Source organism: Rana temporaria, chromosome 3 (assembly GCF_905171775.1).
Source record: "Rana temporaria chromosome 3, aRanTem1.1, whole genome shotgun sequence".
Lineage (NCBI taxonomy): Eukaryota > Metazoa > Chordata > Amphibia > Anura > Ranidae > Rana > Rana temporaria.
The window spans coordinates 111,932,282-111,952,046 of NC_053491.1; the positions used below are offsets into that span (position 1 = coordinate 111,932,282).

The window sequence follows — 19,765 nt, forward strand, 5'->3', positions numbered from 1 at the left end:
CCTGGAGAGAGCAGACTCGTCGGGAAGCGTCCTACTCCCTCACTGAACTGACACTGACTGATTATCCAGCTAAGCCTTGTCAGCTGTATTCTGACTGCTCTAAAGGCTGCAGGACCCCTGACCCTTTGTCTGAACAATGCTGATTGGCCTGTGCTGATCACATGCACTCCCCCAAGAAAGTGAGTATAACAAACATGCTTTACTGCATATACAGACTGATTGTACTGTTGTGGGTTTAGTAAAATTTTAAATACAATCATAATTTGTACACCCTTTGTTGGGGGGTGGACATTTGTGTTTCCTATATTTTCATGTTGGCTGCTTTCACTTTATATTTTCATCCCCTAGGGTCACTGTGCTGCAAAGCATGAAACTGGGGATCGACGTGAACCGCCACAAAGAGATCATTGTGAAGAGTGTATCAGTGCTGCTGGTACTGATGCTCAAACACTTCAAGCTCAACCACATTTACCAGGTATAGCGCCCAGAAATGTGTGAAAGCAATACAAATTTCTCTTTTCTACTTCTCCCCATTACAAACCATAGCATTGCCTATTTTTCATTTAATTCGGTTTTAGAAGTATAATATAAAATGCTCGTTTTTTTTGCACATGCTAGAAACCTCATTATTTTTAAGGGAAAGGCGCTCACAGAATCATACACTCAATTAATTTACATCACTAGTTGATGGCAAGAGTCTGCAATTGTGTGTAATGTTTACTCCACATATGTATGAAGTGCTACCCCCGTAGGAGCCGCTGAATTGTTTTGTAATTTCTTTGCACACCTGAAGATGACACCCCTCGCTCACCCAGCACTAAAGCTGGCCATACATTATACAAATGTCTTGTTTTTAATTTCTTTAGATTTACCTTAAACCAGTGGCGTAGCTACAGAGGTCGCAATGAGGCCCCTGCTCAAGGGGGCCCATGTGGCTTGTAGAGAGAGGCTGTCAGATCAAACTCCCTATTGTGCATCAGATGCTGTACTGCTGATTTTATGAAAGGTGTGTTTTTTATATCTGTGTGCAGGGCATTCCACCCATCCCATGACACTGCAGAGTATGTCACTCGGTGGTGTTACTACCTTGGTCTTAAATATCGCTCTTGTTTCCAAGCCCTGGCGTTCCACCACCATTTGTTCTCCAAGACGGCCTGTTGCAGAATTTGTGAAAGAGACCCACTGCAAGGTCATAATAAAGGGCTCCACGGTGGGAGTAAAGGGGCCTGGGCACAGAGGGAAGGGCTTCAGGACCAGTGGGTCGGAGGGCCCTTCATGTCTTTTTTGCACCAGGGCCCTGAAGATTCTAGTTACATTTCTGCCTCAAACTATGTAGTGCAAGGGCATGCCTGACTGCCTACAAATTGAAATTATTTAGGTTTGACCTCCATATTATATGTTTTGGTAAATCTAAAGGAAGATTGTATAACATATGGGCAGCCTTACCAAACACCCTTTTGAGGTATTTCAAAGAATCAAGTGTAGCTTTAAAGAAATGATTAGCAAGTGTACTTGCACTAACAATCATTAACAATCATTAAGGTAATAATGTTACTCTGAGAGATCTGGTTAAACACCTGCCGTATTCTGACTTGCGCACAGTACTGAACTGCATTTACCTAGCAACAGTATAAAGAGTCCTAACTAGAACAGTCCCAGTTTTATCCTAGTGGCCCAAAGCATTGGCTGGCAAAGTTGGGGCCCTTGAAGAAAGCTCAACAATTCCTAGAAGAAAACAGATTAACTTGTATGAGATTAGTCTCTTACCAGTCCTAGGGCACCCTTTTCTGGGTCTTTGGACACTTACACTGATTCAGTAAGTCCCAGTTCAAGTCAGACAGGGATTGAAGTTGCTGATGATCTCTCTTTTAATCCCACTTAGACAGTCCCTCTTTTCCTTCATTACAAGTGATGGGAGTGCTCTTTAGTACAGTCTGATCTCACCAGGCACTCAAATAATGCCCTTCCAGTGAGAAGGTTCTTAGTTTGTTTGCTTCTGAGTTCTCACCCAATTGTGGTCAGCTATGACAGGGATCCATTCATCCAGCAGCAGGTTGGTTCCTTTTTCACACACCTGCTTGCTTCTAGAACAATACCATCACATGTATCATTGCACAAAGTATGTCGGCAGCAATCTCTGATCAACTGTCTTCTCCAGGGCAGCACAACATCAGATAACTCCAACAGACTCTGGCCACACACCACTGTTCCCCCTACACTACATTCTTGTGGTGCCCTCTCTCAGCTGCTCAGCACAGGAAAATTGTGTTAGCATCACATGGTTGCCACAGTGGATTCCTCCATGCACTCTGCAGGCTGATGACACAACAGAGTTTAGTCTTTTTAGCAGCCCAGTTCACCACCCCCTTCCACATCACATCAGCCAATCGCCGTTTTCCAGACCCATCCAAGATGGCTGCCCCTGCACTTTAGAGACCCCATAGATAAGCAAAGTGGTCTCCAAAAAGGTTAATTCACCTTTTACCAAAAACTATGCAGATAAGGGATGTCTGTAGATCAAAACATCTGTGCAGCTTTTAAGCAAAATGTAAAGAATATCCCTTCTGTAGGTGTAGACCATTTTATGTATCCCATGAGACCTGCCCTGAAAACTCCCAGGACATTGGTAAGTGGGATCCAGCTGTTACCATTCACCCTCACCTATAGTAAGGGGATTTTTATTTTAACTTTGGTCAAAGCTGCACAATTTTTTTTTTTTTATCGACAGACACCCCTTATCTGCATAGGCAGTTTTTTTTTTGGCAAGGCCTCATACACACAGGACATTTTGAAAATTCTCCTTGAAGCCTTTCCTCCTGAAAGCAGCATTTTTGCAGAAAAAATCCTGACACTTGTTAACGCCTTTTCAAGCGTTTAGGCCGGGGGTCTCAAACTGGCGGCCCTCCAGATGTTGCGAAACTACAAGTCCCATGAGGCATTGCAAGGCTGACAGTTACAAGCATGACTCCCACAGGCAGAAGCATGATGGGACTTGTAGTTTCACAACAGCTGGAGGGCCGCCAGTTTGAGACCCCTGGTTTAGGCGCATTTACAGGTGTCAATTGCCTGGGTGTTAATTTAATTGGCCAGAATCATAATTCTGGCAATTGAAATAAATTAACGCTCAAGGGCTAAACGATGCTCATTTATAAGCAATTACAAGCGTCAAACGTTTTTTTTTTTTTTATGCCAAAACTGTGCTGCTCCTGCACACTGGCAGTGTTTTTTTTTTTTTTCTGCCAGTAAATGCTGATAAAAAATTATGGGTGCATGGACTAACATGCAGGGAAGTTTAGAGGCAGCTGCAAAAATGTCCATTGTACATGAGGCCTGAAAGTGAACTAACCCTTTATTGATGGCTGCTGCTCTTCTGCAATAATGAATATTCAGTTTACCCCTGTTCACACTGCAGAAGGATAATACAACCGCAACAAAGGAAGAGGTTCCACAGCGGTTACTAGCTATAGTCCATGTTAACATGTAACACAGGAAAGAATGTGTATATACATATACAGTAAATGTACATTGCCTTGATGTATGCAAAAAGCAGGAGAGATGCTCTGGCATTTAGCACTTTGAGTGGTCTTTTTTGTTAATGTACCTCGTTTCACGGAGCAATGTCATTTACAAGGTGATAAGACTACAACTGTTAGACTTTGGAAATTCATTTGTCAAAAATAAAAATAAAGTTTCTTTATAAGAAATCCTCTGGATAATTTTTGAAGTCGTTTCACTTTAAATCCTTCTGTCTGTGTGTTGCCCAGCAGTACATAGCCTTGCTCAGCTATCCTTCCTTCTGTTTTTGTAGTTTGAATACGTCTCCCAGCACCTGGTGTTTGCTAACTGCATCCCTCTGATCCTGAAATTCTTCAACCAGAACATTATGTCCTACATCTGTGCCAAGAACAGGTGAGAGCAGAATTTTTATCAATTTTGTTTTTACCAAGATCTTATTTAGTGACTTGAATAACATACTGTCTGAGTTGTAACACGATTTGCCGCTGAGCGACGGTGTTGGGTCTTTTATCCAAATTTAATTCAACGTTTTAAGTGACATATGGTTCTGTGTACTCTTAATACCATCCACCAGTGTTTGGATCTATAAAAATGACCAAAGCTGCTGTGTCCAAAATTCAATATGAACACTAATGCCCCGTACACACCATCACTTTATGTGATGAAAAAAAACGACATTTTCTGTGAAGTAAAAAATGACGTTTTTGAAACTTCAATTTTCAAAGACGAAGTTGCCTACACACCATCGTTTTTCTCACAATGTTCTAGCAAAGCGAGGTTACGTTCTCACCACTTTTTCCATTGAAGCTCGCTTCATAAGTAGCTTCTGGGCATGCGTGGATGAAAAAACGTTGTTTTAAACTACGTTTTTGCTACACACGGTCAATTTCTGTGAAGTAAAAAACGACGTTTTGAAAAACGACACATAAAATTGAAGCATGCTTCAATTTTATTTGGTCGTTTTTTACAAGACATAAAACGATGTTTTCCCCCACACACGGTCAATTAAAGTGACGTTTTTAAAAACTTCATTTTTTTTTCATCACATAAAGTGATGGTGTGTACGCGGCATTAGAACATATTTTAATCAACTCTATACAGTGCTGTTGGTCAGTGTATAAAAAATCTATATGCGTTCAATAAAAAATAGCTTGTATAATATTGCAAAAATAAAGTGTCCATTTAATAAAATTCCACAAACGATGCAGATATCTCCGACAAATTCAGGCTCTATGCCCTTAATACAGTGTTCGTATCGTGGATCCCATAAAAGTGCTCTCGTGTTCACTTCTTGAATACATGTAGACCATTGGTCTTCAAACTACGGCACTCCAGTTGTTCAGGAACTACAATTCCCATCATGCCTAGTTATGTCTGTGAATGTCAGTGTGTTACAATGCCTCATGGGATGTGTAGTTCGACAACAGCTGGAGGGGCGTAGTTTGAGGATCCCTGATGTAGACGAATAACGCAGTGCTACAGTGATTCTCAACCACCAACACCGAGAACTCACCAGATTTATATGACCACCTACTAATGCGATGGTCTTCAAACTGTGGTCCGGGGGCTGGATGTGGCGCTTTGGTTTCTTTTTCTGGCCCTTGGGGCACTAATCTTCTCATGGATACAAGACCTTATTTCTCCTACTGACACAATGATAGGGCACAATTCTTTTCACTGACACCAATGATGGGTCACGATTTCTCCCTCTTACATGAATGATGGGGGCACTATTCCTCCCTCTGACATCAAAGATGGGGCACTTTATCCCCCCCACTGAAACCAAAGATGGGACACTATTCCTTCGACTGAAACCAATGATGGAGCATGATTCCTTCCACTGGGGCTATCCATTTAATTTACGTGCCAAATACGACAGGCGAGTAATACGAACATGGGGTGTAAATAGTTCTTCATCAAGAAACTCTAGAACACAAGTCAGAGGGTCATTTTGAAAAGCTTGATTAATACCTAATATTATTTTGTTCCAATATCTTACAAGCTTAGGGCCCCTCCAGAACATATGCAGATGGTCAGCTGGAGTACCCCCACATCTGGGACAGTCTGGGTACTCTCTACAATGCCATTTTAAACAGCTTGAGGGGGGTTCTATGAACCCGATAAGTAACAAAAAATTGTGACAAACGCTGAGTGGGGGATATTGAGATAAATGGGACCTGTTCTAAAATAGACTGCCATATTTCACCATCTACTGTCAGGCTATCAGATGACCAGTCCCTACCTTCTGCCTTAAATCGGCATCATACTTTTGATAAGCAAGTTTTTTTTTTTTTTTTACCTTCATGCATTTAGAACCACATTAATCTACCAACATGTCTTTGGGGTGTGGGAGGAAACCCATGCAGGCACAGGGAGAACATGCAAGGTAGTTCCGTCGTTGGCGTTCGAACCTATGACCCTATTGCTGCTAGGCAGAAGTGCTCCTATTACAATCTGTGTCTTTTGTAATGATGGTGTATCCAACCCATTTTCTTTTTAGTTTTGGATAGATTAGGGCATGGTAAAATCTCTTGACATATGTGTCTTATTTATAGTTTAGATTTATTCCATGTCTTACTTGAATCTCTGGTCTTCCTTTAGCATCTGTCTTCTTGACTTTCCATCCTGTGTCGTCCATGAATTGCCAGAGCTGACTGCTGAAAGTCTGGTAAGAAATTTGTAGATTTCAGTATATTTCAGCCCTAGTATAGGGGCTACCTTTCATTCATTTAGGCTACAGTGTATGCCAGAGCTGTACGATACTGCATACAATGAGAATCCTATTTTTTATTTTTTTTGCTTGGAATAAAGATCACGATTCTTGTGCCGTAACATCTTTCACATTTATACAAAAAAAAATTGGCTAACTTTACGGTTTTGTTTTTTTTATTTTTTTTGTTTAATTCATTGAAGTGTATTTTTTCCCACAAAATTGTGTTTGAAAGACCGCTGAGCAAATACAGTGTGACAAAAAATATTACAACGCCCACCATTTTATTCTCTTGGGTCTCTGCTAAAATGTTATGTGTGTGTGTGTGTGTATGTATGTATGTATGTATGTGTGTATATATATATATATGTCTGTGTATGTATATATATATATATATATATATATATATATATATATATATATATATATATATATATATATATATATATATATATAATTATATGTTTTTGGGGGTTCTAAGTGATTTTCTAGCAAAAAAATACTGAGTTTTAGTGTCAGAAAAAGGTTTAGTCTTTTCAAGTGGTTAAACTGACCTATTTTACAGACCAAAGTTCATGCCTTTGATCAAAAAATAACTAAAAAATAAATTGTATCTCTTCTCTATCACTAAGCACTGAGGACTGTTGATAAACATTTGTCGGCTTTTTTGTTTTTGACAGCTCGGCTTTGCATGGTTTACATAGAATCATGGAAATGGCTGATGAGCATCGTGAGGGTGGTTGAATCGAGATGACGATTATTATTTTTATTTTTTTTAACTATTAATCGTGCAGCTCTGCTTCTTTTTTTAAATAAGCCATACTTTCCATAAACATTTATATATATATTTAAAAAACAGGGAAGTGGCCGTTGTGCCTATAACTCTTACGGTATCTGCTTAAAAATATTTGGCAGTGGTGTGTTGTGCTTGGGTTGCGACTTAAAAAGCTGATATCATCTGATCTGAAATGTAGGTGATGGATTAGAGATGTGACCTAGGCACTTTTTTTTTCTTAATGAATATTATCTGGAGATGCAGGGAGCTGCAAGTGCTATCTGTGTCAGGTGACCTTTTTTAAGATTTCTTTAATTATCTTATCTTCTGAGTATTTGACGTAAAATATGGCTAGCAATCTATGGCAGATAGTTCTCTTATTGCTTAGAAAGATATGGGAGACAATGATTAACTTTCTGAGGGTAAGGTATGATCAACGATCTGATCTATGCCAGAAATCTTCCACTACTTCTTCTTTTCCTTTTTTTTTTTTTAACCTGTGCTTGTCTTGTATGGCATAGATGTCATAGACACGACTCGGGTCACGTGATTTGTAGGAACTGGGCAACGGCCACACACTTTATCTGGGTTGGTGACTGTACCATACACAGTGCAGTAAATATAAGTACAGATATAACTATAATTCTACACAAGCGGTAAATTCACTTGAAACCCAATAATTGGCCATAGATGGATTGAAATTTGTCTGATTCCGCTGGAGCCAGACACATTTCAATCCTTGTATGGCCAGTCTCTTGATAGAACGATTGACTTCTGTCAAAGGGGAATGTTGGAAAACATTTCTCAGTCATTTGTCTGCAGCCAATTGCTGATCAGTGTATTCTGATAGCAGCTGATTTCCTCCGTCCACCTCGCTTGTGCAGATAGTACATTTTTTTTTTTTTTTTATCAGCCCACACCCGCTGATCAAAAGAAAAATATTAGTCTATGGCCAACCTAATAACATGGTGTTCCTCCCAGTTCAAAAGCAGAATGTTGCAATCGGCTGCATTATGCTGACATCAAGTGGTCATTTTGGTGTACTGCAGTCAGTCGTCTGTGCAAGGCTGACCTTGCAGGAAAACTGTTACTGTATTGTGAAACGTCTTCACCCACTCCACTGCCAGTAATTTTTTTATTTTGCACGTCACTTATATACTGTTGTGTTATGAGAGGGAGAGAGAGAGATTTCTATGCAGGACTGAACCAGATTTTGCACGCTCCGGTTTTAGTAAATCTCCCCCATAGAATAGATTTCCAAAGCGATAAAGCAGTATGAGAGACGGTCGGGAGATGTGGTGACCTGTGGGGAAAAAGAGACCGGTGTGGTTGCAGAGCAAAGGTTTGCATTTATCCAAACTTAAAGGGGTTGTAAAGTCAGAAGGGGTTTTTTTCTCTTGATGCATTCTTTGCATTAAGATAAAAATCCCTCAGTGTGCATCAGAAGCCCTCCTCGGCCCCACTAATACTTACCTGAGTCCCATCTCTGTCCAGCGATGTCCACGAGTGTCTTGGCTGTCCGAGACTCTCCCTCCTTATTGGCTGAAATACAGCCATTGGCTCCCTCTGCTGTCAATAAAAGTGAGTTCTCCAATCATGAGAGAGGGGGCCAGGCAGCGGCTCCATGTCTTAATGGACGGGTGCCCCATAGCAAGCTGCTTGAGTGGGGGCACTTGACAGGAGGGAGGTACCCAAGAAGAGGAGGATCCGGGCTGCTCTGTGCAAATTCTCTGCACTGAGCAGGTAAGTATAACATGTTTGTAAAAAATGTTGTGTGTATATATATGTGTGTGTGTGTGTGTGTGTGTGTGTGTGTGCAATCGCTTTAAGGAGATTCAGGAAAGTAGTGTGATTAAGAACTTACAATATTCAAACTACAATACTAAATTGTATCTTGGTGTTGGAATTGGGGAAAGACTTGTTTGACCTGCTGTATTCATAGTGGGTTGTTTGGCACAGTAGAAGGCAATAAAAGAGGACCATTAATAGTCTATGAACTTGTAAACAAAATGATTACATGGACAAAAATGATCTGTAAGTGCTCGTACACACATTTGTTGATCGTGGAGAAATGCTTATTAACGAGACGATGGCATTTATGATTGTAGTGGGAAATGCTTAAAGGGAAAGTGATGTAGAGGAAATTATCTGCTTTGAGGTGTCGTTGGGTTGTGGTGTGATGGCAGACATCTTTGTGAATTCTCTGCAAGATGGATTTGTATACCTCTTTGGCACCACCATGTCATATACAGTGGGGATCGAAAGTTTGGGCACCCCAGGTAAAAATTTGTATTAATGTGCATAACGAAGCCAAGGAAAGATGGAAAAATCTCCAAAAGGCATCAAATTGCAGATTAGACATTCCTATAATATGTCAAAAAAAGTTAATTTTATTTTCATCATTTACAACCCCCAAACATTATATATATTTTAGCAGAGACCCTAGTGAATAAAATGGCAATTGCTGCAATATTTTATGTCACACTGTATTTGCCCAGCGGTCTTTCAAATGCAATTTTTGGGGAAAAAATGCACTTCAATAATAACATAACAAAACACGAAACAGTAAAGTTAGCCCAATTTTTTGTTTTAATGTGAAAGATGTGAGAATCGTGATTTATCTTCTAAGCAAAAAAATTGTGATTCTCATTTTAGCCAGAACTGTGCAGCTCTAACATTACATGGACTGTGTGAACATCTTTTTGTAATTTTGTTTTCAGGAGTCGGGAGACCATAACCAATTTTGTTGGAGGAATCTTTTCTCCTGCATCAACTTACTAAGAATCCTTAACAAGCTCACCAAGTGGAAACATTCCCGGACCATGGTAAGTGTCTAACCAAAAGATAGATATCATGCTGAGCATTTATATGATGTACCTCCTAGATTCAAAGAAGCTGTAAAATGATTGCACATGTGCTATACATGTACAAATCCTACTGATAAACACAACAAAATACCTGCTCATTGTATCCATCTGCACGCAGAAATAAATGATGATGTAAAATACTGCATATCATCTATATGGGTGTTTGCTAGGGTTGTTCCTCAGCCACAGTGTTTTTAGCTCTGGACTGTGGCTATAAAGCTTTAAAGTGCATCTGAAAGCAAAACTTTAACTTTTTTTTTTTTTTTTTTTTTTTTTTTTTTTTAAATAGCTTAGATAATTGGTTGCCAAATCAGAACCTCCTTATACGTTATGTGTTTTTGAGGGGGAAGTCCCCTCTTAATTGTCACTGATGCTAGCATTTCAATTAGAACATTTTCCCAACATGCTGTTTATTTTATTTTTTTTGTAATCTTTATTTGTGATTTTCATAATTTTGTATGCAAAAATCACAAAACAAACGAATGGAGAGGGATAAAACCAGTCTAAATAGCTAGAACACATCATGTAACACAAAATAAAGTCCAGTTAACCATCCTACATGGAGGGTATTAAGGCATATTAAGGCAGCAAGAGCAAAATAACTAGCTCTATAACATATGATTACTTACAATAATATACTGCCTCAGATAAACCAACATCCCCAAAACTTGGAAATAGGCAAAGATAGCAGTGGGAAAAAGTAATGTGAGGGATAGAGGTGAAGAATGGAGGGCAGGAGAAAGGAGACGAAAAAGGGGAGGACAGAAGGTCACAAAATAGCACTCTGAGGATCTGGTCTAATCTGTCTTTTTACAGTCAACCTTCTTTTGAGATCAATGGCCTTGGTGCTGACAGTGTTTGCCATAGGGGATGAGTCAGATGGGGCTGTTTGAGATCCCGGTAGGGCTTTACCAATGTAATAAATCCATGTGACGCAGAAACTATACAACTTATCGTAACGATCCTTACATGTTGCCAGCCATTCCTCTGCAGCCATGATATAGTTGAAATTGCCTAGCCCCATTTAGAAGGTAGGCCAACACTGACTGGCAGTAATGGCTTGAGAGGACATTAAGCAAAAGCTACAGGGGGCAAGTTGGTGTCCATGATCAATTACATTTGGGATCTAATGTCTTGCCAGTAGGGTTGCAGCTTGAGGCTGAAACGACACTCCACACCAGGGAGAAAGCCTTGCATTACTGTGTGGAGTTACAGACAGAGGAACAGGAAGTGAGGATTTTTCAGAAGAAATAAGGACATTTAAAAGCAAAATCTAATGCCGCGTACACACGGTCGTTTTTTGTGATTGAAATAAAACGTTTTTAAAAATGTAATTTAAAATGATCGTGTGTGGGCTTCACATCGGTTTTGTCTTCTAAAAAACTACCAAAAAAAAATTCGGACATGCTTAAATTTTTTGGCGTTTTTCAAAATGTCGTTTTTTGTGTCATAAAAAATGATTGTGTGTGGGCTAAAACGACATTTTAAACGACGTTTTAAACCCGCGCTTGCTCAGAAGCAAGTTATGAGACGGGAGCTTGAATGGAACAGAGTGCCGTCGTACGTGTTGTACGTCACCGCGCTTTGCTAGAGCATTTTCAGAAAACGATGGTGTGTGGGCAACGTCGTTTTTTATGATGAAGTTAGAAAAACTTTGTTTTTTTTCATGATGAAAAACGTCGTTTTATTTCATCACAAACGACCGTGTGTACACTTACCTCATTAGGATGAGGTAAGTGAAGGAGGACTGCACTAAGGTAAAGGAAGCTATTTAGAGAAAAAAAATTTTACCTTTACAACCCTAAGTGGTTAATATTGGGATTCAAGGACAAAAATGAGGAGGGACACCCCTGCCTCATTTTATTACAAGTGGGAAACGAGCCAGAGAGTAGAGCCAGGTAGCATGTAGGGAAGGTGGTAGAGCTGGGCATAGTGACATTTTGACTTTTCCATCATTGTCTCTCCCTGTGACCAAAAATGACCGTGAATCTCCTTAGAGGGGACACAGGCTGCAATAAAATCCTTTCAGAAGTTCTTACCCATCCATACCTTGTCGTAAGAAAAAAAAAAATTGGCTTTTGATGCAATTTCTTGTGTATTGGCTACAACTTTCTTGTCACTTTTACTGTATTTTAAAGTGTAACAAGATATGTTTCTTTGGTTACAGATGCTGGTCGTGTTTAAGTCTGCTCCCATCTTAAAACGAGCATTAAAGGTTAAACAGGCCATGATGCAGTTATATGTGCTGAGGCTGCTGAAGCTCCAGACTAAGTACCTGGGCAGACAGTGGAGAAAGAGCAATATGAAAACCATGTCTGCTATCTACCAAATGGTGCGGCATAGAATGAATGATGACTGGGCCTATGGCAACGGTGAGTAAAACCCACAATACATCATCCATTTACCTTTGTGAATGAATTGTACCTTCAGAATTTAATATCAAGCATAAATGTACACACCATTGCAGTATATTGGAAGTTGACAAAGGTTTTCTGTTTTCCTATGCATCCAATGAGTACTGGTCAACCTCAATGTAGTTTATGCACTACTTTGGTCTGATAGATAGAGATATATATCTCTATCATACTCTCACTGGCCACTATATTACGTACACCTGTTCAATAATTGCTCGGTAACACAAATTGCTAACCAGCCAATCACATGGCAGCAACTCCATGTATTTAGGCATCTAGATGTAGTGAACTTGACTTGCTAAAGTTCAAACTGAGCATCAGAAAGGGGATTTAAGTGACTTTGAACGTGTCATGGTGGTTGGTGTCAGACAGGCTCGTCTGAGCATTTCAAAAACTGCTGATCTACTGGGATTTTCACGCACAACCATCGCTAGGGTTTACAGAGAATGGTCCCAAAAAGAACATTTCCAGTGAGCAGCAGTTGTGTGGGGAAAATGCCTTTGTCAGAGGAGGATGGGCAGACTGGTTTGAGATGATAGTCAACAGTAACTCAAATAACCACTCATTACAACCAAGGTATGCAGAATACCATCTCTGAACGCACAACACATCAAACCTTCAAGTAGATAGACCGGGTGCCACTCCTGTCAGCTCATGCCCCATTAACACGACCGGAATTTCCGCCAGCAAAAGTATGATGTGAGCTTTTCATCGGAAATTCCGACCATGTGTATGCTCCATCAGACTTTTGCTGTCGGAATTTCCACCAGCAAAAGTTTGAGAGTAGGTGCTCAATTTTTCAGATGGAAAATCCATTCGTCCGTATGGAATTCCGACGGGGAAAAAACCTGCACGCTCGGAAACAATTTGACACATGTTCGGAAGAATTGAACTTATTTTTCGCGCCTCGTCATAGTGTTGTACGTCACCGCGTTCTTAACGCTAAAAGTTCAGAGAACTTTTGTGTGACCGTGTGTATGCAAGCCAAGATTGAGCGGAATTCTGTCGGAAAAACCATCACCTTTTTTCCGATGGAAATTCTGCTTGTGTGTACAGGGTATCAGAACTGGAAACTGAGGCTACAATTTGCACAGGCTCACCAGTATTGGACAATAGAAGATTGTACAAATGTTGCCTGGTCGGATGAGTCTCAATTTCAGTTGCGACATTCAGATGGTAGGGTCAGAATTTGGCGTAAACAACATGAAAGCATGGATCCATCCTACCTTGTATCAATGGTTCAGGCTGGGGGTGGGGGATGTTTTCTTGTCGCACTTTGGGCCCCTTAGTATCAATTGAGCATAATTTAAACACCACGGCCCACCTGAGCATTATTGCTGACCATGTCCATCCCTTTATGACTTCAGTGTACCCATCTTCTGGTGGCTACTTACAGACGGATAATGCACCATGTCACAAAGCTCAAATCTCACCACTGGTTTCTTGAACATGACAATGAGGTCACTGTACTCGAATGGCCTCCACTGTCACCAAATCTTAATCCAATAGAGCACTTTTGGGATGTGTTGGAACAGGAGATTTGCATCATGGATGCGCAGTCGACAAATCTGCAGCAACTGCGTGACGCTGTCATGTCAATATGGACCAAAATCTCGGAGGAATGTTTCTAACACCTTGTTCAATCTATGCTATGAAGAATTAAGGTAGTTCTGAAGGCAAAAGGGGGTCTGGTTGTACCCAATATTAAGTGGCTGATGAGAGTGTGTGATATATATATTTTTGGTGAGTGTCCAATCACCTGACATGGTTTTATATAATGGTTTTAACGATTTCCGATCTTCTTCTCTTCGTGTCCTCTTGCCAGTGCTTCTGGCTCCTCCCTCCTTGAGCAGTGCCCCCAGAGAAAGTTGCTTGCCCACTCGCCCCTGAGCCGCTGCTCTATGTGTCAATAGGAGACATAGAGCGCCCCCCCCCCCCCCCCCCCGCTCTCTCCTCATGGCCCGCTGGCTGTGATTGACAGCAGTGGGAGCCAATGAGGAGGAAGAGGCTATTGTAAACATCGCTGAATCAGAAGGAGCTCAGGTAAGGATTTTGGGGGACTGCTGCACACATGTTTTTTTACCTTCAGCCTGTAGAACCACTTTAAAGTGGAGGTCCAGTCAAAAAAAAAAAAAAAGTCTAAAAAGACAAAAAAAAGCGATACTTACCAGTAATTGCTGTTACTAGGCAGATCGTCCTAATCTGCCTTTTCCGCGGTGAGGTTCTGTGTTCTCCTCACAAAGCCTCCTGGGAAATGGAAGCGCGCTGCCATCTGAGACACACGGGATGGTGTTCCCATTCACAAATGGCTGCACGACTCACGCATGCGCAGTAGGAAATGGGTAGTGAAGCCGTAAGGCTTCACTGCCCATTTCCCTTAGTGAGGATGGTGGTGCCGGGACCAGCCACGATCAACAGATCGGCCTCTATCGCTAGCAACCTAGACAGGTAGGTGTGCTTATTAAAAGTCAGCAGCTACAGTGTTTGTAGCTAATGAGTTTTTTTTTAAAAAAAATTTCATTCAAGTTTATTTTCAAAATAGAGACATTACATTTGAAAAAACATAACAAAAAATCCATTATATTGCATTACATAACTTCATATATCGTAGTATACTCCTTCTAGTGTCATCTTCGTCTTAATCGAAGAATTCTTAGCAAGAGATAATGAATACAACAATAAATCATAAGTTTCTGTAAATCAACCCAACTGAAATGGAATGGTTTCTCCAACCTTCTTATCCCTGGTTATCCTCTAACTCCTGTCTAAATTCACATTATCTTACATTATGAATCATAACAAGAGCTGTATCTCTCAAATCTATGAATGTGGTAAACTGTTAAAGTACCCTCCACCTTTCCCGACACCATGCCGTGTCAAGGGATGCAGAGCATCTCCTCCATCCATTCTTCCCCCAATTCGGAAACTATCTCTTATGGCGAATTAGAGGAAAAAATAAAAAACTAATCGTAAACCATGTTATTTCTAAACTTTCGATTTAGGGAAAGAATAATGAGATAACCTAAAATATTTTCAAACATTTAATTTTAAAACTCATTCGAGGAGTTGACGCCAACTCCAATATTTTTTCCCTAGAATCAAGGAGTCAAAAATACTTCTATTAGAAATTTCAATATATCTATATTCACTAAGAATGCATCCATATGGATAAAACCTAACAATAAAAAAAAATATATATATATATATATATATATATATATATATATATATATATATATATATATATATATATATATATATATATATATATATATATATATATATATATATATATGGGTTGTCCCAATACCACTTTTTTTAAGACCGAGTACAAGTACCGATACTTTTTTTTTTCAAGTACTCGCCAATACTGATACACTTTTTTTTTTTTTTTTTTTTTTTATTATTATTTTTTTTTTAATCTCATGTGACAGTGGCACATGTGTCAGTATTTTTTTTATGTTTATCTTTAACAATTTGTTTTAAATTTTTGTACATTTTTTTTTTTTTTTAATTTATAATGCTTTCTTTTTTTTAAGGGGAGTGTCGGTGTGTTTTTTTCTTAAAATGTTTTTATTTTCTACAATAATTTTTTTTATTTATTTTTTCAGCCCTGTTGGGGGGGCTTTGGTGAGATATCGGGGGTCTTGACAGACCTCTGACATCTCCACTCTGAGACAGATAAAGGGACTAGGGACACATGTTCCCCCTGTCCCTTTCTCAGCAGCATCAGCTGCGCTGAAAATGAAAGTAGAGCAGACAGCGTCTTCTCTTCATTCATAAACTGAAACATTTGTAAACACGGGTTACGATGTTTCAGTTATGTGAATGGACAAAATCAGTGATCACTGACTATGTCCATTCGGAGCAGTAAGGAGCCGGATTTACCGGCTCCTACCCCACTCTCCATCCTGACATTTCCAGGGGGTGGAGGAGGAGCACGGAAGGGGAGGGATACATGGAGGGAGGGAGACAGACTGCAGCAAAATGGAGGGGGGCTGGAGGAGGACACGGGACAGTCAGCGGTGATCGTGTTTGGGGGGGTTAAAAGCACTGATCACCGCTGATTTTAAAGCGGCTGAAAGCCACGCTGGGGGAGGGGTGTAGAGAGAAGAGGAGAAATTAATTTTAAATCTATACAGCGGTGATCAGTGCTTGTAACTTCCCCATGCACTGATCACCGCCGACAGTACAAGTATCGGGTGAAGCATCGGGAGCATTTGCCCGAGTACAAGTACTCGGGCAAATGCTTGGTATTGGTCCCGATACTAGTATCGGGACAACCCTATATATAACATACATATAAAGAAAGTTACTCATGTATCTATATAACAGAAAAAAATAAAAATAAATAAACAAAACAAAAAAGAGGAAGGAAAAGAGAGAGGAGGTGGGGATGAAAGGGTAGAAAGAAAGACAGCCTACCTGCCAAATTTTATACATCAGTAAGCCTCGAACTGCGTTTCTAAATTTGTATGGTATTTGAGATTCCTAAGTACTTCAACCATGGTTCCCAAATCTCATTAAACTGATTATCCTTATCCAACATTAAGCCAATCCTTTTTTCTTGTTCCATTATGCATGTGACTTTCTTTTTCATATATAATATAGAAACTGTCGGTTTTTTCCAGGCAGCTGCTATAGAAATTCTGGCTCATAAATAAATAATATTAGTCTTCTGGTAACCTTATGAATCTGAGGTATAAATCCATTCAGTAAAGCAATCGCTGGAGACTGATGTATATTACAACCCGTAATTTGTCTTATAATATGAAATACTTTATTTTTTTAGCTGGACCTCCGCTTTAAATAACAAAAATAAATAAATGTATTTTGTTAAATGATTTTTTTTTTTTTTTTTGTACCTTACCAATTTAATCACCTGTTGCAGAACAGGCACCACTGTAATGACATAAGTATGCATAAAGCCATGTAGGTCTTATTGGAGGCCCTAACAATTTATAAGATATGATTCCCTACCTCAGTGGTTGATGATTAGATTAGTCATCAATGGAAACTACAGTGCTGGCGTAACATTGTAATGTGAACTGGCTGCCATAGTAAATAATCAGTACAGGTTTCCTGCCATAAACCTGATTTGTTATCTTTTAATAAGGTTTTTAAAGCAGTGTTTTGTTTGACTATATTTTTTTTTTTTTAGATCTTGATGCCCGACCTTGGGACTTCCAGGCAGAGGAGTGCACATTACGGGGTAACATAGAGAGCTTTAACAGCCGAAGATATGAGAAAAACCCCAACTCGGAGTTTGCCCCTGTAGACAACTGTCTGCAAAGTGTGTTGGGCCAGAGGATTGAGCTCCCGGAGGATTTTCATTACACCTACGAGCTCTGGCTGGAAAGAGAAGTGTTCTCCAGGCCAATCCAATGGGAAGAACTGCTGCAGTATTCCTGACTACCAAATGTAGCCATTCGGTCACATCTTGTGTACTATATGGTGCTATTCTGACACTGCACAAAAGGGGAAACCCAGAGTTCTATGAATAACCTGCAGGCATTTTCTCTGCTATGGGTCTTGATGAAAAGAGTGCTTTGGAAAGGTCAGAGTCGTTTTCTATTTGCACGGAAGTGGAACCACTTTGGTTTTTGCCGGTGCTTTGTTTTAGTGGGAACAGATCTGTTTGCCATGCATCCCGTCCACAGGTTCCAATTATCTGATGCCTTTGATTCAAGTGCCTAGACTAATGCTGACCATACACTGTATGAAAAATCAGCAGAAGTTTTGTTTGTTTTTTGCCCAGTTAATGTGCACAAATCGGTTGGGATGTTTTTAAGCAAAAAAAAGGACAAGTTTGGAAATTTTCTGCCGAATAAATGATAAATTGAAAGGGTAATGGCTTTCCAAACTGTTTGCACTAGGTATATGTGAAAAAAATGAACAAAAAATGTATTCATTTATGTCCACTAAAAGATTTATAGGTCATTACATGATGGCACTATCCTTTGTTCCCACAGCTGAATGTTTGTGCGAAAAACAGTGTATGGCCAGCATTAATATGATGTCATACTAGTCGGGTAATTAGTGCCAATATTGGTGTAAAGCTTTTGGTTTATAGCAGTTTTTCAGATGGGTAAACTTGTCTTTTGTGTGTGTAAAGGAACTCTAGCAATGTGAAGTTTTGATTTAATATAAAAGTGATTTTAAAGTCTGTTTTTATTTTTTCTCAAAAGCCTAACATGTTGCACAAATCACATCCAAATAGCAAGGCGATTTTCTTTGGAGGGAGAGGTTGGAGTACAGTTGGAATAGATAAAAAGAAGTGACCATACACGGGCTGTTGAAAACGGTGTTAAAATACTTGTGTATACTTGAAAAACATGCCCACCAATGACAAACTGCAGCATTCTTAGGCCCCTTTCACACGGGCCTTCCATTTATTTCATCGCTTAGTCACGTTTTTCTCAAAGGAAAAAAAATCTGTTTTTACATCCACTCTTTAGTTTACATGATTTAAAAAAATATTTTATTCCTGAAGATTACTTAAAACCCCCAACCATTATATATTTTCTGCAAACGGACATCACCTAGAGAATAAATTTACGGTAGTTCCAAATTTTTATGTTGCATGATATTGGCAGAACGGTTTATAAAATACAAAATTTGAGTAGAAAAACACTTAAGTTAATTTTAGGGCACACAAACACAATAGTTTACCCATTTATTTGTAAAATATAAAAGATGTACCAAGTAAATAGATACCCAATGAAATAAATATTGGGAGTTTTTTGGATTCCCCCTGTTTATTATAAATATCTATTAGACTAGCTAATTATAGAAATAGACAAGTTATCAAAGCTCTGATAATGTTAGTGCAGCTCACACAGGGGCAACCTAACTTACAGTGCGACTTTGCAAGGTGACTTGGAGCAACTTGCAACGCGACTTAAAGTTGCCTCCAAGACAGTCGACTTTGGCTGTGGCCAATCACAGAATAATCAGCTCTGTGGGAGGGAAAGGTTTACCTGAGTAAACTATTTTCTCTTCCTGTAAAGTTGCTTCAGTTAAGACCGTGATCTGACTTTGGAGGCAACGTCCATTGAAATCAATGGGTACAAGTTGCCTAGACGTCGCCTTGAAGTAGTACAGGAATCTTTTGTGAAGTCGAAGCGACTTCAGTAGTGTACATCAAGACGGCTCTCATTCACTTCAATGGAATTTCTCATGTTGCACGACTTGGGGCGACACAAGTCAGATCCCAAGTCGTTGTAGTGTGAACCGGCACTTAAAGCGGGAGTTCACCCATTTATTAAATTTTTCCCCTTAGATTCCTGCTCGTTCGGTCTAGGGGAATCGGCTATTTGTATTAAAATATGATCCGTACTTACCCGTTTTCGAGATGCATCTTCTTCCGTCGCTTCCGGGTATGGGTCTTCGGAAGCGGGCGTTCCTTCTTGATTGACAGTCTTCCGAGAGGCTTCCGACGGTCGCATCCATCGCGTCACTCGTAGCCGAAAGAAGCCGAACG

The 19,765-nt window shown here is 39.8% G+C and overlaps 1 protein-coding gene across 1 annotated transcript in view; it reads left to right on the top strand.

The window, feature by feature from the left end:
• STRIP2 (striatin interacting protein 2) overlaps positions 1-18,448 on the top strand; it is a 90,976-nt gene extending 72,528 nt beyond the window's left edge. Inside the window, exons 16-21 of the mRNA XM_040343247.1 lie at positions 349-475; positions 3,809-3,909; positions 6,118-6,184; positions 9,722-9,826; positions 12,036-12,240; positions 17,444-18,448. Coding sequence (XP_040199181.1) covers positions 349-475; positions 3,809-3,909; positions 6,118-6,184; positions 9,722-9,826; positions 12,036-12,240; positions 17,444-17,694 — 856 coding nt within the window. The 3' untranslated portion in view covers positions 17,695-18,448. The remainder of the gene's footprint in view (positions 1-348; positions 476-3,808; positions 3,910-6,117; positions 6,185-9,721; positions 9,827-12,035; positions 12,241-17,443) is intronic.
• Positions 18,449-19,765: the final 1,317 nt, after the last annotated feature.